At 37.6% G+C, this 25,727-nt stretch overlaps 1 protein-coding gene across 1 annotated transcript in view; it reads right to left on the minus strand.

The window, feature by feature from the left end:
* Positions 1-1,207: 1,207 nt before the first annotated feature.
* LOC127632095 (WSC domain-containing protein 1-like) overlaps positions 1,208-25,727 on the minus strand; it is a 41,684-nt gene continuing 17,164 nt past the window's right edge. Inside the window, exons 2-9 of the mRNA XM_052110579.1 lie at positions 19,059-19,755; positions 18,761-18,875; positions 15,873-16,057; positions 11,439-11,560; positions 9,779-9,950; positions 5,781-5,945; positions 2,005-2,205; positions 1,208-1,772 (exon numbers count right to left, since the gene is read on the minus strand). Of these exons, the coding sequence (XP_051966539.1) occupies positions 1,420-1,772; positions 2,005-2,205; positions 5,781-5,945; positions 9,779-9,950; positions 11,439-11,560; positions 15,873-16,057; positions 18,761-18,875; positions 19,059-19,461 (1,716 nt within the window). The 5' untranslated portion in view covers positions 19,462-19,755 and the 3' untranslated portion in view covers positions 1,208-1,419. The remainder of the gene's footprint in view (positions 1,773-2,004; positions 2,206-5,780; positions 5,946-9,778; positions 9,951-11,438; positions 11,561-15,872; positions 16,058-18,760; positions 18,876-19,058; positions 19,756-25,727) is intronic.

The raw sequence follows: 25,727 nt of genomic DNA on the forward strand, positions 1-25,727 counted from the left end.
ATTACAACAGAAATATGGAATTTCTTAACCTTGTCAAGAAATTTTTATTAGCCTGTGATAAATTATACTAACTGATAGATCTTTTGTGCATCTTTGAATAATGTAGACCCCAGTGGGAATCCTGCCACTTAGCACTACAGTGACATTGTCTAAATCTGCAGCTGATCCCAGTTCAGCAGTGTTTAAAGTAGTATTATACCAGTGCTTAATCCAGACACATCAGCAGCATGCTGGTGGCATTCTAATCAAATCTAGGAAAGTTTTGTCTAGTCCAGCCGAAAGCTTCCTAAACATGTTTGAAAGAAGCTAGCAGGATGGGGGCAATCACCATCCATTTGACTTTGATGTATGCTAAAGCGGTTTGCTGCATCATTCTTCATAGTTTACAAGTTTTCGGTGTAGGTTTACAAAGGAAATGGGGTTTATTCATTCTGTTACTTCATGACATTTTCTAGAACTGGGTATTATGTTTATCATCTGTTATGGTTACAAATATCCTGGTGTTTATTAGCCTTGAAAAACGGTCTGAAACACTATAGCCATAACAAACGGCATCTGCGTTATATATAGTTAAAATCTGGTACTGTTGTATATAAATGGTAATGTTGATATTCTAACATTTATTGTTGTTAACTTTAATGTTTCCAAGAAATCTATCATCATCTAACTAATCTAACCATGTCATTAATTAATTAGCAATTGCATCTGTTTTTCATTAAAATTCTTGTAGAATTAAGCACTTAAATCAAAATTGACCCTGTTTACTTTTTTAATGCATGTTCCTGGTCTTAATGTAAAAAATTAAACACTGCAAGTGTTCTAAAGAAAAAATATATGCTTTTTATCAAAATGTTATAACTTCTGAAACTACTTTTCTTTTTAGTTGGCTTCCAACTGAATGGCTCCATTCTGTTACGTAAACTCTCACTTTTCACAATTCAATCAATTCCCGGTGGATAAAACCAAGTCCTGGCTGACATTTTCTTGTTGAACTCTAATGCATTCAAAAATATGACACATTATGAAAAAAAAAATAATCAAAACATTTCATGTTGACTTTAAGTTCCTCCCATATACATCGACAAATTCTTAAACAAATTTAATTTTGCCTCCAACAAGAGAGTTCAAGTTTACCATTGTCAGAATTAAAGTTAAATCTTTATTCATCACAGTAGTTAAACATGTTGAAGTACTACTCTATGCCCCTCCACTAACTATCAAACTATTAAATTATCACAAATGCACCATGTAATGGTATATTAACAGCATTAAATGCCATTATTTTCCACCACTCTTTGGGAGGAATTACATTTTCAGAAGATTCAAAATATCTCCAATGGTTGGTTGTCCTAGACATCATAGTTTAGGCATTGGGCCATGAATGATAAATCCATGAGTGCTGCAATAGTTCTGGGCTTGTCATCTTGGAAGGTACTCCTGTGGCAAGCCGGTGTGGTTGCTGGCTTTGAGAGCCTGGTCCACAGCGCTGATATAACCATCAATCAACCGTTTCATATCTGGGGTAAAGGGGTCAAAAGTGGGCTGTCGTGCACCTGAGCGTTTAAAGTGGCCATCCTTGTTGCACTCAGCACAGAGGAGGCGTTCTTCACTGACACTGGCATTGAGGAAAGAAGTGATGGATTGCAATGTGGGCACCAGTGACTCTTGCAACTCCTCATAATGCACCACCAGCAGTCTCTTTCCATAACGCAGCCAATCCAATACGTGTGAAGCCCACCAGGAGGCATAACTACCCACAAATTCTGGCCATTCTAGGATGGGTGACAAGAAGAGGAAGAAAAATTAGATACAGGATTTACATAATGATGGATGGCCTTGCAAGCACTGTAAAAAGGAATCTTTTTAAAACTACATGATTAGTTGTATGATTGTGCATTTTCAACAAGATAATGCAATGCGTAATTTAATAGAGTCTGTTTTCTCATTTTTGTGTTTGTAAGTCAGGAACCATGCACAGCTTAACTTATAATGCAGTCATAATACCTTTGCTCTTCCAATGCTGATCAGAAGCGTAACCGAGATGCCCGGCGCATTTGCGGTTGAACTCAGCCATGAGTGAGCGATAGGGGTTTCTTATCAACAGGATTGCTGTGTCATACATCTCTATATCCCGCTGGCCGCTCTCGTGAGTCTTCACACAGATGGTTCGTCCACTTTTCCAGTAATCTTTCTCACCCTTGAAGCCTGCACAGTTGGAAGGAGAGTATATACAGTCAACCACATATGGCGACCACTCAGTGCCACCTCTAAATCCAAACACATAAATTCCAAAAACTGCATCAAACTATGCTGTAACACAAAGCCTGGGCACCAAAACCACCCTCAGGCAAATGTCAAGTCAAGTCATTTTTGTTTGTATAGCGTTTTTAACAACACACATCATTTCAAAGCAGCTTTACAGAAAATCATGCATTAACAGAAAATGAAACTGTAATAACTATAAAGTCTTCACTGGATAGTTTGATTAAATATGATTGTACATTTTGTATCAAAATAAATAATTAAATAATAATTGTATTTAGAACCCTATTGCGCAAACCGAAGTCAACTGTGGCAAGGAACACAAAACTCCTTAAGATTTTGGTTAAAACCTTAGGAGAAACTAGGCTCACTGTGGGGGCCAGTTCCCCTCTGGCTACTAGTATGAATATAATGCCAGTATTACTTATGCAGTGCAAGTCATGGTTTAAAATGATTAAACTACGTAAGTGTAAAGGGCCAGTGTTTAAACAAAGATTTTCTATGAATTGTAAGATTAATGACAAATGTCTTTGAAGTCCATTCTGGATTAACTGCAGAAGTTTACATAGATGCATTGTCCTTTGTTAGTTGGCTGATTAAGTCTTTTGTTCACAATGAACTGATAGTCTATGTATCCCATTTCAGGTGATGCAGGCAGAGATTAGTGAGGTGCATCGCAGTTCGGTGAGATCTATCCTAAGTCCAGGGTTCAGGTAATGGCATATGAAGTATCCCATGTTTTATGGTTGGAGTTGGCATCAATTCATCCTCCGAAGTCCAACTGGCTGCATTTAGTCGTCATCACTCATAGACACGTAGCAGTGGAGTCCGACACCAAGCAGGAACGGAGCTGGATCTGGCCGGTTCTGATGATTTCAGAATAGGAATCCCGAGGTTGAGACAGGGATACAAATAGAATAAAATTAGCGTTATAGTTATATTAGAGTTATAGATCATAATACATGTTTCTGGTTCCGGCAGACCTAAATATAGCACCCTAATTGTGAGTTGATGGATCAATTAGGTGTATGCCTAACTAAATTGATTTAGCCTAGCTTTTTTTTTTTAACCTTAATAAAAAAAATCTAAATAATTTAGTGAGAGTTTTGTGTTTGGTAGTTCTGGGAACAGACACAGACTTTATATGATATCTAGGTTAAAAAAGTCTCTATGTGTTGTAGTTTATGTGACCTGTGTGATGTGTCAAGGCAGCTAGCAGATGTTTGGATTAGCCTGTTTGTCTCCTTCCTGTCTTGAGCCCCAGTTATTCAAATACAATCACTGTAAGTCTATGAGCCAAGTTACTAGAGAGAAGAGTGGCACCTTTCCTGAAGGGTAATGAGTCCGTCTCTCTTTAGCAGGTCAGCTCTACCACAAAAAATCAGCCATCCAGCCATTCAGTGACACTAATCTACTACAAACGACAAGCAGGGAGGGGCCAGAGCATATTACAGTGTCTGACATAGTTTTTGCAAGTTCACACACCTCTTTAACATTATCTCTAGTGATCTCCGACTGGTGAAACTGGACATCGTTAGTGCCAACAGGAATAAGAGTTTTAGAAAGTCTACGTTTAGCATTAGCCAGCACTTGTAAATTTTTTTCTGATGTCAGACACTCAAACCTCTGAAATGTATTTAACAATAGTGGTTAGAGCCTCGTTTCCACGTTCCTTACAATAGAATCTTCTATAACCAGGGTACTTTCAACATGATTCTCAGTGGGTGCATCACCAAGTTGGGAGAATAGAGTGGACAGGAATGGGAGAGTGGTGTCGCTTTGCTATGCTAGTATGCTACCGAGACGTCATCCAAATGCACTGCTGTAGGGGCTCTACAGCTGCAACCAAAGTGTGTGTGTTGTTCGCTGTACTGCCCGCATCCGAAACAGTATCTACCGGCTTCTCTTAAATCTTATTTCTCAGCCTGACTAATTCCTTACATTTATCACATGTAAATCCCTCACTGCTGACAGAAGAAGCTATAGTAAACATGTGGCATGTAATGCAGGAAGCAATAATATGAGCGGATGCCATGACTTACCGCAGTTGTTTGTTGTTGTTGCTTGTTCCTGAGTGGCGAGGTTTTGAAATTGATGTGAATCCCTCACGCAATTGTTTGTTGTTATGGTTGTTCTTGATAAATGGTGCTTTGAGATCGATGCAATAATCCATGTAACATAGAGGAAAAAATGGGAGCGCACGGTAAAATGCACGCAGTTTAATCACAATAAAAATAGAAAGCAGATGCACGTGGAAAAATGCATGCAGTTGAATCGTGATAAGATAACGCGATACAAGATTAAAAGCTGAAAACCGATAGATAAGCGATGCTAAAAAGTTAGCAGGCTACAAACACAGACTTGAGATAGGTGCAGCAGCAACAGGAACAGGAAGTGACGTTTGCTTCCTAAACACATTGCTTCCTAAACACATTCAGACTCTTTGATTGATCTGAAAAAGCACTGTGACTTTCCATGCAGGTCAAGTTTTTTAATGATGGAAAAAATATGCTCGATAAAGTTTGGCATTTGAAAGCGAACAGAAGGTCAGCCGTGCCCGTTAAATGCACATAGACTTATTGCACGATCTCAGATAGCAGCATTGAAAAAAATTGACATATAGATTTATGGATTTGAAAGGCTGAGAAATGTTGAGTCATTTCACATAAACTCCTTGATAGAGGCTCTGCTACAGACATGCACATGCATGCAATTCGATTTTGACATGGGCACTATTTCAAATGTTTTGCATGCAGTATGAGGCTAGTAAAGCAATTAATGTGTCTAGTGGCAGATAATAATCTAGTGGAAGATTAAACTTTGGTAAAATGCCCAGTTTTCATTAGTAGGATAGTCTGGGATGGAACATATAAACACCCACTGTTTGTATCACATACAAACATAATACAAAGTATGGCCTAATGTACAATCTAAGTGATATTCAGTACATTGATATAGCTGTTTGTACATTGAAAGCACAACTGAATTCAACAATAAATAGAAAAATATAAATAGCGTGAAATGTTTAGGTGGTCAAAGGGTAAGAAAGTAATGAAATACACAGACCCAGGTTCAAATACTAGATGATACACTTCACTTTCATATAAAAAAATAGCAGGGCACCAAAACCTTCAGAATGTAGCATATATCACCTGCGTATAAAATTATCTGTTTGCATTTTTCCTCCCTTTGAATGTTTGTATATTTAAATTGCATATTAATTTATTTTCCAAAGTAAACCCAAAAGACAACCAGGCCACCGGGAAAAGTGCTGGTGCTTCATATAGCCATACAGTCCTGTGACAGAAGGGCACAGAATAATTGTGGTGTGTTGGCAGAATTGAAGACCTCGTTAAAAGAGACAGCTATGATGATAATCTAGTCTATAGATAATGTCCAGGCATTATTATCTTTCTGAGTGGCTGGATTTGTGGGACGTTTTTGCCACCAGCAGCAATGTATATGAGCTTCTAAAATGACAAGATTTATTTTCACAGATTGAATGGTAATAGCATTACCTCTGTTGTAGAGGGTGCCATCGAAGTAGTAACTGCCAGTGTAGTAGCCTGTTGCGAGCTCAATCAGGTGCCTCACCCAGGTGTTGCCAGCACCGGGAAAACTTGATAAACCCACCAATGAGCTTGACTTTTCTGGTAGAAACTTCTTCTCTGTGCATCTGGAGTCTTAAAAAAAAGGGATTTCAATAGTTTTTTAGCCATTTATACAAAAAACTACACGTAAACCTAATCGTTATTTTCAGCCAGTATAGACTCATTTGTATCTACGAGGCTTGGGATCGAGGTCCTTTTCATGCATCAACAATTTTCCTGATGATTAATATATATATATATATATATATATATATATATATATATATATATATATATATATTTCTATAATTTGTTTTCACATATAAATAGAGCTAATCGTTGCACTGTAGTTTTTGTCTCTTCATACATATTTCTCAACTAATCATGTGAGCGGCAGGATAATGTACAGGGGGTCCCACACGGATGCGTCTGGAGGATGACATGGCATATTCTAAAAATAGAAACAATTATTTTCTATAAAAGGTATGCACCCACTGCTGCCGCTCAACCTCTGTCGGTGGCACCCAGCTAACTCATTGTGGGCTTGTTAAAATTCTGCAGCATCATAGTTTTCTATTAAATTTGACCCAAATCATGGTTATTACATCAGATTACACTAAACGAAAGGCCAACTGTGAAATTAGGCTTCTAATATAAAATCTGGCTAATGTCAATATATTGATGCCTCAAAAACATATCAACAAAAAAACGTTCAGATCAATAATCGATTTATCGATATTTTGAGACATTCCTAGCCTCTACTCATTGATAACATCTAATAAAATACTAAAGAGGTCATATATTGGAGAAAAATATTTCACTGCTCTTTGTTTTGTTGTTTTATGTTGTGTGTAGCACCTGCAACTCTGCATAGCCTCCCTAATGATCCCAACATTATTAAAGAGTGGCTGAGGTTTAATTTTAGGTTTAAATATTAAAGGTATCTGATCACGTCAGTCCGACCTTAACAGTTTGTTCAGCACATTGAAGAATATATTGTTCCCTTTACAAAAAGCTTCACTACGATGCTGCGCTGCTAAGCGCTACGGGGAACAACTCTAGCTGTGAACCAAGCTAAATAATGTGTGCAACACGTCAATGAACACTGACAGGAATTTATAGCCTCGGCTGATGTAATCATTAGATGCACCTGCGGCCAGGCTATAAATGGATACGTCACCAAGTGTCGTCAGAAACTCTTTTTTCAGAGCGAATCTGTTTCTGTGTGTTTCACAAACCCTGTCAAAATGTTCTTTCCTCTGTTAGGAGTTAGAATCAGTTTCTCTCTTTTCTCTTCTGTTTAGAAAATATTATATATATATATTTCTAAAAAAGAAAGAAAAAAAAGAGAGAATGACTGAAAGCCGCAAACGGTGCGTGTTCCCCTCTTCTCACTCTATAGCTGAAGACGACACACATCAGTTTTTGCTCTGTTTGTTTGGGGGTAAGAGCACGCTGCTCTCGCGTTGCAGCAGGGTGGGTGCGAGCACTGCGATTTGCTTTAACATGCAGAGTGCGTCGTGCTCGCCTCGCTTGCTTCCGGGAGTCAGCACTCATGAAAAAAAAAGATCGTTCGTGGGGCTCTTGCATGGATTTGGCTGAGGAGCAAGAGACGGGTTGATCCCTTTCTCTCACTCTCTCTCCAAACCCAGCTGGTCCTTCACATGATCTCGAAGCGCGTTCCGACGCTTCTTCGGATCATGAGGTGGATCACGATTCTCTTCCCGCCTCCAAGCTTTCCGTCCACGATAAAAAATCGACGGAGGAATTGCTCGATGTTGTTACTCGTGCGGTTGCCAAATTGGACTTTTTTAGTTTGGATGTTCTGCACTCCGGGCTCTTATGCCCTTGAGTCAACATCTCAGCTCATACCTGAACAAGTTTGTGATGCGGCAGGCTGGTCCTCTCCGCTCACATTCATCAGTTTTTATGACAAGTTTGTGTTGCGATAGGGTTCTCTTCACACACATTCATCGAACTTTATGGGTTAGATGCTTTGCTACTCCGGACTCTTATGTCCTTGTGTTGACATCTCAGCCCATGCATAAATAAGTTTGTGATGCGGCAGGCTGGTCCTCTCTGCTCACATTCATCAGTTTTTATGACAAGTTGTGTTGCGATAGGGTTCTCTTCGCACACATTCATCGAACATTATGGGTTAGATGCTTTGCTACTCCGGGCTCTTATGCCCATGAGTCGACATCTCAGCTCATGCCTGAACAAGTTTGTTATGCGGCAGACTGGTCCTCTCCGCTCACATTCATCAGTTTTTATGACAAGTTGTGTTGCGATAGGGTTCTCTTCGCACACATTCATCGAACTTTATGGGTTAGATGCTTTGCTACTCCGGGCTCTTATGCCCTTGAGTCGACATCTCAGCTCATGCCTGAACAAGTTTGTGATGCAGCAGGCTGGTCCTCTCCGCTCACATTCATCAGTTTTTATGACAAGTTTGTGTTGCGATAGGGTTCTCTTTGCACACATTCATCGAACTTTATGGGTTAGATGCTTTGCTACTCCGGGCTCTTATGTCCTTGAGTCGACATCTCAGCCCATGCCTAAACAAGTTTGTGATGCGGCAGGCTGGTCCTCTCTGCACACATTCATCAAAATTGAATGGTTTAGATGTTTATGCTACTCCGGGCTCTTATGCCCTTGAGTCGACATCTCAAGCTCATGTCTGAGACCTCTCGTGTTTTTGTGAGTACACTGCACAACCGTAGGGGTCCGGACAGCCCCAAGTGCGGCGGCGTGGGTATTGTGTTCCCCGTAGCGCTTAGCAGCGCAGCATCGTAGTGAAGCTTTTTGCAAAGGGAACGTCTCGGGTTACATGTGTAACCCTTGTTCCCTGAAAAAAGCGGAACGAGATGCTGTGCTGCTTTGCCGCACTGGGACGTCCCAGGACTGCTCTTCAAAAAGAAGTATCTGACGACACCTGGTGACGTATCCATTTATAGCCTGGCCGCAGGTGCATCTAATGATTACATCAGCCGAGGCTATAAATTCCGGTCAATGTTCATTGACGTGTTGCACACATTATTCAGCTTGGTTCACAGCTAGAGTTGTTCCCCGTAGTGCTTAGCAGCGCAGCATCTCGTTCGGCTTTTTTCAGGGAACAAGGGTTACACATGTAACCCGAGACGTTTTGTGAACCTACTAAAATGTAATGCCAGCTTTACAAAGAGGCTGTTTTTGAAAGAAGGGGCAGTGGCAACTACATTGGACTCAACAGTAATCAACCTGTAAGTCATTATTTTTTATTTTTTCACATGCAGAGGTTAGCCAATCATAAGAGATGAATAAGTCATAAAGGTACAGTGGCAAAAAGGTCTGTTTATGGCTAGAGACAGGGTAGAAAATGGACAAGTAATTAAGTATTTGGTGCACGATAACTTGATTAAAATTATAAGTGGACCAAAGGGGGGAAATAAAATGATAATCAATATCTACGAATTTAAGAATTTTACAGAATCAACTTACACACAAAGTACAGTTATAGTTTATGTGATGAAAGCACTCAGTAGGGATCTTGACTAGTTAGCTAACAAATCTGCCCATAGATACTCAGCTGTGCAAGAAATTAACTTTATTTCACCAACAGCAGACTCTAAATATTGGCTTTTACTTTTCAAGCATGCCCTGTATCATCCTCAGAACTTTACAGACAAGTGGGTGCCCTTGAGATACTATGTGCTGCTTTAATGGTTACCATTGCCAAATAACAAAAAAGATATTCACTCACAGATTTGTTTTTTGACCTACCATAGAAAAAGGTTAAACATTCTTTATTGTATAATAGAAGAAACAGGAACCCATTTATAGAATAGTTACTATTAGTTAAAAATGAACTGACCGAGAAGGGAAACGTGATCACCAAGGCAATTATAAAGACCAGTGAGAATGTATCCATAAAGTCGCAGTCTTACCTTGAACAGGTGTCTGGTAGACCTGGAGAAAGAGTTGCTGGGAACTCCTGATAGACAGACTGTTGTTGTCCAGAGCACAGAGCTGTTCTTTCACTGAATCATGAAGAGTGAAGTAAGGTGTGGCATGGCCACAGTAACAATCTGGCTTCCTGATCATGGCCAGAGGAAATTCCTGATATGGGAGAATAAGAGAATATGTTTTAATTCACAGCAATAAAAACGAACTAGTAGTATAAAAGTGGTGAAAAACCAAATTTTTTACATCATTCACTTTCCTTTTTACAAATGAATACATTTTAACCTAAAAGTTCATGTCCATCTAGAGTATATTTGTCGACCGCCCCAATAAATATGTGTATGAGTAAGGATGACACCAATCTCTCTCTATCCATATATTAAATTACAATTATTTTGAATTTCCATTAACTGAAAGCATTTCAAGCAGTGCAATTAGTTTCTCAGCTGAAGATGACGATAAATCAATTGACCATGTTGCTGGAGTGCAACAAAGCATGACCATCTGATAGAGAGGGCTCAAATTATTCTGCAATCAAGCCACTGAAGCAGCATGGAGGATTGATTACAGAGAAAATTCATTCTCTATAGGGACACATTAGAGTTTAATCAAGCAGACTGTTGGGAAAAATCAAAGCTAAAAAATATCAGGTGGTCACCTAAAAAAGCGATAACTAAAGCAGAGCCATGTCAAATCCACATTAATTGAGTATAGTGGTTCTCAACTGTTAACCAGTTAACAATCTCAAACTAAACATGGGTCACATGTCTGATCTTAGGGTGAACAGCAGGGAAATTACAATGTTAAATGCAAGTAATATAATAAACAAGTTGTGTTGGGTCACAACTTCATGTCCCATATACATTTTTCCCACCTTTTTTAAACAATGAATTTCCATGACCTTTCCAGGCATTCGTGATTATTTGAAACAGATGTTTTTTTTTTCTTCTTCTTTTCATTTTGATTATAGTGATAATTCCCCCAAAAATGAAAATTCTCTCATGATTCACTCACCCTCATGTCACCAGGGAGGAGAATCTGTAGTAAAAAAAAGGACTTAAATATTAATCGGTTTCTCACCCACACCTATCAAATCGCATCAGAATGTATGGATTTAACCACCATCTGGAGTACTTTTATTTTGCCCTTTTGTGGATTTTGGAGCTTCAAAATGTTGGCACCCATTCACTTACATTTTATGGACCTAAAGAGCTGAGAACTCCTTCTAAAATAATTTGATTGTGTTCAGCAGAAGAAAGTCATACACATCTGGGATAGCATTAAGGTGAGTAAATGAGAGAATGTTAATTTTTGGGTGAACTAACCCTTTAAGATAGATTTGCTTATAAAAAAAATCATATAGATCACTTTATGAACTGCTTTGATTAATTCACTGAAAATAAATATTTACTGACAAGCCATGCAATGTTTACTCTACACAAGAGCAACATCTAGCTCATAAAAGAGCAGGGAACAACTAGAAAATAAATGTTTTCTTTAAACTTCCATGATTTTAGTTATTTATGAAACTTTATCCATCTTTTTCAAGAAGCAAACCCAGTTGAGAACCACTGATCTAGTACTGACACAGTCAGAGAAGGTGAAAGTGGGTATGTGGCAAAGCTGATGAGAACCAAGTCAGACCTGATCCATGCAAGTCTCAATGCACCAATGGGAAGTGAGGTTGGGCTGGACTACATGGACCAGTGAAGCTGCTGTTGTGTTGTCAGGTTTTTTGAAGCAACCCCGGTAGCGCACGTTCCTGTCTGAAGGCAGAGAAGAAATGTAGAATATTCCTGATTGACAACAAAAATGGTTTAGGAGACAATGTAATGGTGCCGACCCTTATTTTGATGCTTTAAGGTCTGAAATGTTGAAGTGAATCAGTAATAAGTGTAATGTAAAAAAAAACTTTCAGACCTTTAATGCAACTTCAAACAGTTCAAGGAACAAGTGAGCAGCAAGGAAGCCACAGAAACTAAGCTATCCAATATGGGAAATGTAAAATGTTTTCCCCTTGGTTCTTCAACTTTTATAAAACAATTGCAGGCACAGCTGGATTTTACATTGAACAGGTTCTCTCTTTAATCTGAGGAGATGAATACATTTGCTGACAACTTACAATGCCTTAATTGGCATTTTGATTTAGAACTCCCCCTTCTTATTAGATACACATACTATAGAAACATTAGAATGGTATACTTGCAAAAATATTGTTTTCCAATGCATTGAGGTCCCTTTGTTTAAACAATCTCGATTCTTACACATCGATCAATCTTTTACTCTATGCGTGAACCCTCAATGACAGTAAATCACTTGCAACCAAATTTCATGCTATGCCACTAAAAATGTCTGTGATTAGCAACTGGCTGGTTATTCTCAGCCTCAAGACGGCATGCCCACTAATCTTTCATTGCCTGTTGAGAGTTAATGTCTGGTTTGACTCGCTCTGTGTGTCCAAAGACAAGCTCCATGCAATTCATTTGTCATTGAATAATGTCTTTTAATTCCCTTTCTGTTCTTTATTGTCAGTAGTTGATCAAACAAATGTAATTCTAATCACACATAGCACTGAAGATACACTAAAGAAACTGTGCTTGTCCTCTCTCGTACACCTGATGCCGTTACTCTTAAAGAGACAGTACAGATTTAGCATGCATTCAACATATCAATGTAAATACTTGTAAATAGTAAAAATTATGCATGTAAACAATAAACATGAAACAAAAAATATATATGCAATATAATAAATGAAATTCATCAAGACATCAAATTTGTTTGAATGGAATACATGGATGTGAAAATTTTTCAAAAATGTGACAGATACAAAAATGTAATATAAACTAATAATAAAAACTAATAATATATATATATATATATATATATATATATATATATATATATATATATATATATATATATATATATGTTTTTTTAATTGTACCTAGTTAGAAGGTCCTTGCATAATTAACAGCATGAGCTGAGATTGAATTTATTTTATTTGTAAGCAAAATGGACATTATAACCAAAATATACCCAAATTAATCGATTTTGAATCAAAATCGGAATCGAAACCAGAGTCTGTGAATTGGAATCTAATCTAAAAATCTGTATCAATACCCAGCCCTAAAACATGTCTAAATAACTGTAAATATAAAATAAATATCTATTGCAAAATAACTGTTACAAATGCTATAATTGCCTGAAGCTAATTGCATTCCCCTCCAGAGAGCTGTTAACTGCTGCAACTGGTTGAACTCAAGAACCAGATCTGTACAATTTGTTAACAAATCATTCAGACTGGTTTTGTGAACTGGATCAACCAGTTCATTAAAAGTACCCGACTCAAAAGAATGATTTGTTTATAAATCGAACAGATTTATGGGAGTTAATGCCAAGATTTTCAATGAGTATTAACTTCACACAAAGCTATTATATGGCTTCAGAATATTTGGAATATAACACACGAGCAGGGTAGAAAATTAGCACACGCCACCCAGGCATTTTATGCTCAGTGGTGGGTAATTTTGCTCATCTACCCACTGTGACAGGTGACCTTTAAAACATCTCAGAGTGACAAATGACAAGAAATGCTGTTAGACACAACGAGACACAATAGACACGTTTGGCACAATAAAAGGAACTTTGCCACTTTGGGGCTTTGGCCAATAAAAGGCATTTGGCGCTTTGGTGCTCACGCATATGATGAGTTCTCATTATTCCTTCTCTATCAGTCATCTGGGAACAATTTGCAAGAATAGTGTCATCTCTAAGATATGCGTGCATATGATCTCAGGATCTCACCATCTCAGGTGAGCCCAGCTGAATGAAGAAAATCAGATTTACCTCTTCGACAAACATCAAATGTGTATTGATACTGTGATTAAGGCAGTTGCAGCTGCATTAGCTAGTGTGTGCAAGGCCTCCATGACAGAGTGTCACCTCTCCAGAGTAAACAAGCACTCTGTGAAACCCTGGGGCTTTTGTTTGCCTCTTCATATAAATGAAGAGGCCCCACAGAATTACATTTGCTTTGTAGGGATCACATGATTCTTTGTAAGGGCAGAAAATGAGACAAAGCTGCACTAAAGTATCAAACAAATCGCTATTAAAACAGCCTATAGTTCAGAAAAGCACTGCAGGCATCAGTTGAGTCTGTGAACTTCTTAGTAGACATCATTAGTCAACAACACCAAACCCACTCAGGTCACTAGTCACTAACACATGTGCAAACAATTCTTCTCCTTTTGAAGAATATGAAAAAGAATTCAAAGGACCCAAGGACATATCTGTTCTTCAAGGCTTCTTTTACAGATTATATAAACGTGTGTTCACATACTGTATAAATGTAAGCCATAACATGCATACAGTACTGTATTGATGTACTGTTTTTATGTAATTTGACAATGCTTACATTGCAAAGCTAGTAAAATAATCATTACTTATGTACAGAATCATACATTTGTACACTTTTACTTAATTAATTATAATAAGGGAGAGAATATTATACAGTTAACCAACCATTAGCTTCTTAACTTGATCTTTGGATGATGTTAACTTAATATTGTATCTTTGTTTAATATTTTAATTTTTTTCACAAAAATGTGTTTGAGATCAAACAATAATTGGCAGATCACTGCAGTACCATCATGGACCCCCTGTTGAATACCCCTGTGCTCTATATATACAATAGTAAGCTATTGAGCTCTTTTTTACAATGTTTTTGCATATTTATTTAAGTACACTGTATATATTTAAAAATAACAATAACAAATATTGAATTATTTAATTATTTGGAAGAGTGTGTATTTGATAATATGCAAATGCATACATGATGTACTGTATATTTGAACAAATCTGTAAATACCTTTGCTTTTAAACTGGCAGATTTCCAATTCTTGCAGGTTAGCATGCCATTTAAAATAGTAATTTAGACCTCTTTATAACGTCCAGATTGCATCACATTGAGATCTTAAAACCAACAGCCTGAACAATTCACAAATCCCTCTCAACATTATTATCTCATTCCTCTCATTATTATCTAGTAAAATTGAAAGAATTTCCGATTTAGAACATGGAACATATGGTTTAATAGCTGTGTCTGTGAGTACTGAACTGGGAAGACTTCAGTTGGCCTTAAACTGCACAGGGACATCAGGTCAGAACACTGAGGTACAGCAGCATGGGAAAGAGACTGATGAAGGAACCAGTTTCAAACATATGGCCACATCAAAGCTCCACTGACTGACTATGCAACACCTGCAGAAGCAGCTCTAGGTAGGACAAGCAGATGTGTGCATTCGTGTGTGTGCAAGTGGTTACATGCAACTATTGTTTTTTACTGACTTCTGCCAAAGCATTTCAGACACTTTAAACACTTTTTGGACCCACTTTATATTAGGTGGCCTTAACTACTTTGAACTTAACCATTTTATACAATGTAGTTAATATGTATAAACATGTTATTGCATTGTAATTACATTTAAAGTTCTTGCATTTAATTGCATTTGTAGTTACACTGTTAACTTTACCCTAACCCAACCCTTACCCCATAACTCTAACCCCTAATCCTAACCCTAACCTTACTCTTAAACCTACCCGTACCTTAAACTCAGTGGCAGCAAATGTGGGCATTTTGCAGAACAACATGTAGATACACAGTAAATGCATAATCTTGTATGAATACAATTTTAGTATATAGTAGTTAAGGCCACCTAATATAAACTTTTTTTTACCCACAATAACAATGAAAATGAATTATCAAAACATATAATTTGTGTGTGTGTGTGTGTGTGTGTGTGTGTGTGTGTGTGTTTGATAATCATCATGTTCTCATGATTTAGTAATAGACGTGTCTGTGCCAGATACAGGCATTTAACTTAAAACACTTCCATTTATGAGTGTCAAATCTTTTCTCTTCTTTCCAATGTTATGGTAAAGCCTTCATGCAAGACATATGTTCCAGTAAGCATGGGTGACACTGACAGTAACTGACATCTGACAAGCAAATAATTGACATGTGACAGTGGAGTAGGTAGATCTGCTCTGTGGTGAGGGAAATTTATTTCAAGCACTCACATCTCCGCTGGCCAGGAAGAACCTCCTCCACCTTGAATACAGACAGACGGGACACACCTCCACAGATGGACCCCTTCTTGCCTTTGCAGTCCAAATTACACTCCTCCTCTTTCATCTGAGCACTTGTGATGCGGTTGCCACAGTAACACTCAGAACCGTATTCAAGGCCAGCAAACTGGTACCCACTGTGAAAAACAAAACATTTGCAATCTAATTATACTCACAAAAAGGCAGACACTGTGGATGAATAACAGGAACATTTATAGTTAAAGTTATTTAATACAGTCTTAATACAAGATGATGTTAAATGTTTTAAATGATAAAAGAAATGTTAATGCAATGTTTAATCATTTAAAAACAAATTGCAATAATTTATCTTTATAAAACCGATTTAATGATGTTAATCATATTAGAATAACCTGCGATAACAAATTTGTAAACATATTATAGCACATTTTGTTGATGAATACTTCATCAAAAATGAAAATTATGTCATCATTTACTCACCCTCACATTGTTCCAAACCCATATGTATTTCTTTCATCCATGAAATTCAAAAAAGATGTTGAGAAGAATTGTAGCCTCAGTCACCATCTACTTTCTTTGCATCTTTTTTCCAATCAATGAAAGTGAATGGTGAATGAGGCTCCCTAAAAAGTCTGTCCCTAAAACTCTATTTTCTACAGAAGAAAGAAAGAAATTATGGGTTTGGAACAACATCATAATATTGTGGTGGTGAACTATTCCTTAAAATTATTAGTCTAAATAATAGAAGTCTTCCATATACCATAATGTTGAATTTATATAAAGACATTCTTGTTGAATCAATATGAATTTCAGATGATAAAATGTCATCAGAAGGTCAAATAAAGGCTGGCTCAAAACAGCTGGCTGTTAGTCTGGTTTTCCCCACTGTGATTCCAAGAAAAGCCCATGCACAATATTACTCACACAAAAACCCTTGAATACTGCTCAGATCATGTAGGGATTCTGATAAAGTCCAGCAGCATCTCTCTGTCCATCTGAGCCAGTGAGCCAGAGTCAGCCCAGGGGGTTAACTGCTGATGATAGGCCAGCTTTCTGAGCCAAACATCTGTCTCTCCTTTTCCATGCCCTGCGGTGTTAGCCTGAGCCACTTTGTAGTGGCAGTGCTTCACAAAGTGCAATACCAGGCCACCTGGCTAGATATCTCACAGTAAAAAGCTTTTCCAGGAAACTCCTACATACATCTACATCTCATCTTTGTCAATAAGATGTTCTTACAGAGTTTTGACTTCACATTTCCATGTTTGGAAGAACTATCAATTTAAAAGCCCTAACAAATTATAACACTTTAATATAATGAAATATTTGCCATTTCTATGTATAATAAAATTATTTTGTCTGAATAATACATCTAAAAATAACATACTAATCAAACTATTTTGTCTAAATATTTATAATCTAAATATAAACTTGTTGAATAGTCATTAAAGGAGATGCTTTTTGGAACCAGATGGTGTAGTTACGGCATCTACCATCAGGGGATAACTGGACCATGCTAACCAGCCAAACTTTGACCTCTTTATTTTGACACCTTGCTAGCTGATGGCTAACTCCTCCATTGCAAAGCTTTTGTCCTCTAGCCCTCTTGACTTTTTTGGATGTTGTAAAAAGGTGCAGCACGGTTCCATTCAAGCATGTTGGTCTAAGGCTCAAAAGGTATTAGCCAGAGCCCCTCTGAAAATTGTTTCCCTGATCCTCTGCCTGAAACATGGCATTGACACTGCCATGACAACCTAGCCAGGGACATTCATACTGTTAATCTGCAGTCTGAATTAATCGCTCAGTCTGAGGCAGTGCAGACATGTACCTGCAGAAACAGAAGAGGTGGAGATTTTCTCTCCACCACTTCTCTATATGCTAATAATACTGGGAGGTCATATCTGTTTCTGCCTGAGCAGCCATGTAGTATAAAAGAAAACATATCCTTTGATTAAAGACACTCAGTTTGATTAAAAATGAAAAATATGTCATAATTTGCCAGTATTCACCCTCATGTTGTTCCAAACCTTTATGACTTTCTTTCTTCCATTTAACACATAAGAAGATAGTGGGAAGAATGTTAGGAACTGAGAGACTCAGTCACCATTCACTTTCATAGTATTGGGAAAAGAGGAGCATCAACATCTTTCAAAAATTAATCCAGCCTGGAACATCAATATTGGCTCAACCAGTAGTAGTTTGTGGTGGGAATATCTGTTTGTATAACCAATATTAAACGGTGTGAGTTTTAAGGAATCTTTTTAAAAACAGGGACTATTTTTGCAATTCCATTCAGGGACGTTAGCAGCGCAGAAATTACATGCTTCAGCTTTCAGTTGTGTTTCTTTTTCATTAGGGAAGTCACTATGTAAGCAAGAACAAAGAAGATCATCTCAAGTGCATGTAAGACTCATGTTTTCCAACAGACTATTCAGATTGCCCCTACACATTGCAAATGTCACCCAAGTAATTAAATAAGCTCAGAAATGCTGGGGGTAATTACAGGATGCCAACTTTCCTCACACTTGTCCTCTGGTGGTCAATTATCTACCAGTCTTAGAATGGGAGAAACTGTTTACTCTAGCCCTGCAGATAGATCTTTCTCTTCCAGCAGGCAGCTACATTAGCAGAGTAAAGGTCTAGAGATGCGCTCCCTTAATTGAGCCTGATCCAATTCCCAGCATAAGCCAAGCCAGCTGGCACAGGGATGCACACTGCTTGTTCTTTTCCCTAAACACATTTTCATTATTTCTGATGAGCATAGAGGAGCTACCAGGTAACAGATGTCCATCTTCTTTTTGGTGGCTTCACAATAAAAAAAGGGTAGGTACTTTATCTGAGAGCATAGAATACTAATTGGATACCTTTCCATGCAGGTGTCCTGACACAAGGTGCTGGTCATTTTCCGAAAGTCATAGAAGACCATCCCTTTTAGGGCACGATCCTTGGCATCGTCCAAAAAGCATCCAACATATGCCCCTGAAAAGAGAAATAATGATCGCATAAGAAATTCAGAATGTGACCTTTTTCTTTGCAAACAGATGGGAAGATTCTGCAGCACAGCTTGAAATGAAGATAACTGAGGAAATAAACCAATTATCATGAACAACCTATTTTTCATTCTGAAAAGCACAGAGCTCACTTAATGGAGTTTCACTTCACCTTTGTGTCTGATTTTTCTCTTCGGAGTCACTTTCTCCACTCGGGACATTTCCTGTTCAGACATAAGACTGTGGAACCAGCGTCTCCTCAAGTGTCGGATCTCCTGGTTTCGTGAAATCAGCCACTGTGGTCCAGCATTCTCTTCATATCCCATTCCCTTAACTGTAAGCCGAGGGCCCATCATGCCATATCCAGTCCGGAGGGCAGGGGCCTCCAGGGCCCTGGGAGGAGATGGCAAAGATGGCATTGGGAAATAACTGCTCATCCCACGTTGTGACACCACCAACCCATGTCTCTGGAGAAGAAGGAGACTTCCTGCCATAATATAGGCTACACCGAGGAACATAAAGAGAAGCTGAGTCCTTCGCAAGAAACGTTGAAGTCTATAGAAGGGCTTTGCCATGTCGCCCTTCTTGCAGAATAGCTCAAAATAGCTCAGCTATGGTTGTCCAGAATCATGCTGCAATAGTTCCAACAAGACAAAAAATGGCAAAGATCCCAGAGTTTCATTCTCAAGAAAGATCTACCACTGATTCCTTATTCACATACTGGTTAAAAACTCTATGAGCTAAAAAATTCCTCAGGCAAAATGTCCTGCCATTTACCTGCGAGAGGATTAGGTAAAAACACGACTGTGGCACTACATCCCTTGATGACACAAGTGAATGTACTCAACGGCTCATAGACTTCGGTGAACCTGGTGGGAAAGTAGAAAGCAGTTAGTTGCACATCTTTAAGCACATCTTTCACCTTTGTTTTATTCTCAGGGACAGACCAGAGTGCTGGAGAAAAAAGAAAGAGTTTGTGGCAGTTATTATGGTAGTATTTCTCCGTTAAGAGGAGTGGAGTAAACGATGGCTGTGCTTCTGTCTGTATTTATGAGCATACTACAGTTGTGAAGAATGTAAGAGGGTACACAATAGTATCCTAGTGGCTAGGGTTGACAGAGTAAATCATTCTTGAAATTATAATTCATGACTGTCATCATTACAATGGGTCTCATTCACTAATAATTGCTTACAAATGTTCTTACTAACATGTGAGTGTTTCCGCAATTAGTAATTAGCATAATGCATGCCCAAACCATCTCCACATAAGGGTTTTTTGCAAAACCTACCATCACTATCAGCAAATGTGTATTTCTTCTCTTTAAAGATGCACTCCTGCCTGAGTAAAGCCCAGTGTGCCAGTCTAAAATCCATTTAAACACAGCAAACACACTTTACAAAATAATCTTATGTGGAATATAACCCAGATCAAGATATTAATGCATTTCTCTTTTTTTCTACTCTGAAATAAATAACATATTATTTTGTCACTTACTCATTGAATTTCTAATAATTAACTTCAAAGAATATAGACAAGAGCTAGTTGTCACTTTTTACTCCAGTGCATATTTATCAGGGTATGTTATGAATTTTCTCCATAACCACATTCCCAATGGTAATGGCTACAAAAAAAGCAGCAGAAACGGCCTCTCACTTTCAACTGGTTTTATTTTCAGCAAACTTAACATGAGCAAATATCTTTATGAAGATAAAAAGATTCAACACCTAAGGCATAAACTGAACAAGTTTCAGAGACATGTGAATGTGCAAATGGAATGTGTCCCTGAACAAATGGCAAAGTTAATTAATTAAACAAACTAATTAATTAATATAAAAAAAGTAACTGTCAGTATCTGGTGTGGCCACCAGCAGCATTAAGTACTGCAGTGCATCTCCTCCTCATGGACTGCACCAGATTTGCCAGTTCTTGCTGTGAGATGTTACCCCACTTTTCCACCAAGGCACTTGCAAGTTCCCGGACATTTATGGGGGGAATGGCCCTAGTCCTCACCCTCCGAACCAACAGGTCCCAGACTTGCTCAATGGGATTGAGCTCACGGCTCTTTGCTAGCCAAGGCAGAACACTGACAAAAATCACACACAGAATGAGCAGTATGGCATTGTCATGCTGGAGGGTCATGTCAGGATGAGGCTTCAGGAAGGGTACCACATAAGGGAGGAGGATGTCTTCCCTGTAACGCACAGCATTGAGATTGCCTGCAATGACAACAAGCTCTGTCTGATGATGCTGTGACACAACGCCCCAGACAATGACGGACCCTCCACCTCCAAATCGATCCCGCTCCAGAGTACAGGCCTGGGTGTAACGCTTATTCCTTCAACGATAAATTAGATTCCGACCATCACCCCTGTTGAGACAAAGCCGCAACTCATCAGTGAAGAGCCCTTTTTGCAAGTCCTGTCTGGTCCAGTGAAGGTGGGTTTGTGCCCATAGGCGACACTGTTGCCGGTTATGTCTGGTAAGGACCTGCCTTACAACAGGCCTACAAGCCCTCAGTTCAGCCTCTCTCAGCCTATTGCAGACAGTCCAAGCACTGATGGAGGGATTGTGCATTCCTGGTGTAACTCGGGCAGTTGTTGTTGCCATCCTGTACCAATGTACCAATCCTGTGCAGGTGTTGTTACACGTGGTCTGCCACTGCAAGGACGATCAACTGTCCTTCCTGTCTCTCTTAGGGTAACAGTTAGGGTTGTGAGGGTTACTTTTGAAATGTATTCAACAACAGATTACAGAATACATGCTGTAAAATGAAATTTATAAGATTTATAAGATATGTATTAGATTAATCAAGGTTAGCAACGTATTCTAAATACTTTGGATTACTTTCACTTGTTTTCAATATAAAACATCTGCCAGTACAGTAAAACAAAATACATGTAAAAAATACATTCTCTGAAAAACCTAAATATCGTATGCAGTGTTGTTTCTAAAACAAGATAAATCAAACTGATCTTTGTTTTTAGATATTTTTACATGAAAACAATACAAAAAGATTTTTGCCCTAATATCAAAGGTCTTAAAAAATTATTATGATCCAACGTGAATTTTCTTGATATAAAAACATGATCGTGCCTGGTAACATGTGTATGTAAAATGGCTAGAAATAGTATTTTAGCTTAGCATAAAGCTGACAATTTACATAAGGTTTATTTCTATTTCTTCTGCTCCAATCTTGCTTCTCTGTCTGCTCGTATGAATGTAACATATCATAAGAAAGTGTTTCACCACTGTTCAAATGCACTTTGGATCACATCATTTATAAGTACAAAGGACTAAATATTATAAAAATAAAATGCAAAGTACTCTCTTCAGTAATCAAAATAATATTTGAAAGTAACTGTATTCTAATTAACAATGATTTAAATTGTAACTGTAGTGGAATAAAGTTACTTATATTTAGAATTTTACATGTAAACATTACTCCCCAACCCTGCTCATAGTACAGACATTGCAGTTTATTGCCCTGGCCACATCTGCAGTCCTCATGCCTCCATGCAGCATACCTAAGGCATGTTCACGCAGATGAGCAGGGACCCTGGACATCTTTCTTTTTGGAGTCAGTAGAAAGTTCTCTTTAGTGTCCTAAGTTTTTATAACTGTGCCTACCATCTGTAAGCTGTTCCACAGATGCACATTCATTTTTAAAATCAAACTTTTTATTTGTTAATGCACATTAACGCACTATGAACTAACACAAACTAACAATGAACAATTATATTTTTATTAACTAACATTATGATTAATAAATGCTGTAAAAAATATATGTATCAAAATATCAAAAGGTCATTGTGACATACTGGCAACTAGTAAAAACCATGAGAGCATCACACACAGCAGAGATACTTGCAAATATATATATATATATATATATATATATATATATATATATATATATACAGTATAAATGATCCATTACAAGCTCTAAAACTGCTCCAGTGAGAATGTATTAATATCTATAATTAGTTTACTGTCTTTGGCATTTTTCTGTAATAATAATCACTAATTATTAAGCAAATGCATGAAGACGCAGTGCCAAAATTAAAGATTAAACAGTTATATCTGTCAATAGTGGTATTGTGATCAACATTAATCTGATTAAAATTGGGGTCCTCACAGAATAGTGCTGTATGGGTGACTGATAATGAGATATTGAGAGCACCTGGAGAGCATGCATGTTTGATTGACACCACGAGCACTCATTTAAAAGAGAGTAAAGCAAACAGTCTCTATTGCTCCACACAGTGTCTGATTGTCACGACTCATGTTACATCACGTGTACACAGATTTGTATTCGCATGTTTATTTGCTGTTAATAATTAGTTTGTATACCTGTTAGCGGCCTCTTTATCCTCTTCCTGCTCACTGTGCAGCGAATCAGTAAACTACCATAATGACTCTAGATAATGAGCAACTTATTATTCATACAAGTGTCATTCTTACACATTTTTAAAAACAAAATGGAATATTCATGTGAATTACATCATGTCTGAAAGTTTAAATTCGTGAATGATTAGAATTGCCAACAACTCACCCACCAGAGGCCACTCTGTCATGCTTCAAGGGCTAAGCAAGTGCTTATTACAGGAACAGTGTATGTGTGATTCCCTGCGTGCTGCAAAAATGATCTGCCCTAAATTGAGGCACTATCTAATCTAAGATGAAGATCGTCCGATTTCAATCGGTGACTAATCGATTGGTGCATCCCTAATGTATCTGGACAAACTCACAGCTAGAATGCCAAGGATCTGCAAAGCTGTCATTGCTGCACGTGGAGGATTTTTTAAGAAGTTATGAATTTTTTTTTCAAATTGTAATAGTAATTTGGCATATTATTAATGTCCTGACTATACATTGTGTTCAGTTGAATGCCACTTTGGTGAATAAAAGTATCAATTTCTTTCCATAAGAGCAAAATCTGTACATTATTCCAAACTTTTGGCCGCCAGTGTTTATATATATATATATATATATATATATATATATATATATATATATATATATATATATATATATATACTGTGTGTGAGTGTGTGTGTGTGTGTGTGTGGTGTAGATATATAAGCATTTCCATTGATCATTGACTTGTTTGTTTTGATAATTGGGGGGTTATATATATATAAATTTAGATCTGCAGCACTTTTTGGAGATCCTTGCAACATTTTGTGTGGCAAAAAAATGAAAAACAAACTTTGTAACGAACCTAACTAAACTCAGGGGTGGGCTGTCCCTCCATTCTATTCATTCTTGCCAATCAAGCGAGCCAAACTTGACAGAGCCCACTGTGTGCCCCACATATTCTCCAAGTCTTTTTCATCTAAAATATGTCTACTGGTGCCAGAGAGGAAGAAAACAGACTGAGCCAAACACTGATCAGGCATTAGAAGTATAATCACCAGACTACATATGAATATTAATGTGGATATGGTGTGTAAGACTAAGACTCTGGGCCCAGACAAACAGTGAAAACTGAAAATCCAATCCATTTACATTATGCTTTACATATTATGTCTATTTCTATTCATTATTTAATTTTTTTATTCTACTGTTACTGCTTCATAATTTAAGGTAAAATTGCATAATTCTTACTCTTGTAACTCACAAGTCTTGAAGAGAGCGAGATCTTTATGAGAGATATTTGGCAATCTTTGCTCAAAAGATCCCTGAAAGTGAGCCTATGTGCTTTTTTTGTCAATGTACCTCCTAACACCTTCTTGTTTGGCCTTGTGCTGGCAATTTTCCCAGATTTGCATAAAGGTTTGAGATGTATGGGCAGGTGTTCTTGCCAACACAAGGGAAAACCATCACTAAGAGGCAGCTGAGAATGTCAATCAGCCTGTGGGCTCATTATTTTCCTAGCTATGAACAGTGAGTGACTAGCATCTGGTATTTTTTCTCTCTTTTTGTACACATAGTGGCTTCTAACAAATCTATCCTTTAAAAAATAGAGGTAGCATGCATATCTGACGGAAATCAAAATAACACATACTACCTCCTTTCTTCACTTTTTGTATGAAAATACCAGGCATTTCCAAATCTCGTTTTGTCTAAATCAGTTTTAGGAATTTTATTCTACTATGCTACTGAGTAAGCAACACATAGTACCGTAAAAATAAATACTGTAATATGGGAAACGGTCATCTAACATGTGAGAACGACATGTTGTCATAAACCTTGTCAAAACCATTTGTTTTCTCATTCTTCTTTGTAGCAAACAATCATACAGTCGAAACACCACGGCTCCAAAATTAGAAACATTTATTTTAATGTTCTCACAGTTTGGAGCCCACGGCTCTTCATAAGACAATAAATCCATTCAAAGGTCAGCCCTTTTGTACCCCGGAACAATCAATCAATATACATCACATGATTAACCAGAGATAAACACTAGAAAATGTTGTGATGCCTCAACATGCACTAAGAGAATAAACAATCAAACTGAGAAAAATAAATAAATAATAATAAAATAATAAAGTGAATCATGATAAAATAAATTACAACAAAAATAAATAGTACTAATGATGAATAATGATATATATAATCATTATTATTACTATTTGTTTTTGTTATGTTGGTTTAACTTTTTTTTTTTCCAGTAACACCTTTATTGCATAAAAATCACAAACCAATGTGATCAGCCCTCATTACCAATACAACTGAATTTTCATCAAAATCACACAATGTACACAGAAGATGTAAGGCACTTCCTGTTTTCCATTTTTCGCAAATTTGGTGCAAGTCACATGAATCCCCTAGGAGGAGTATTTAGAAGTTCAGAGCCTGCAATTTTCATATAATCCAAAATGACCAACTTCCTGTTTG

Source organism: Xyrauchen texanus, chromosome 38 (genome assembly GCF_025860055.1).
Source record: "Xyrauchen texanus isolate HMW12.3.18 chromosome 38, RBS_HiC_50CHRs, whole genome shotgun sequence".
Lineage (NCBI taxonomy): Eukaryota > Metazoa > Chordata > Actinopteri > Cypriniformes > Catostomidae > Xyrauchen > Xyrauchen texanus.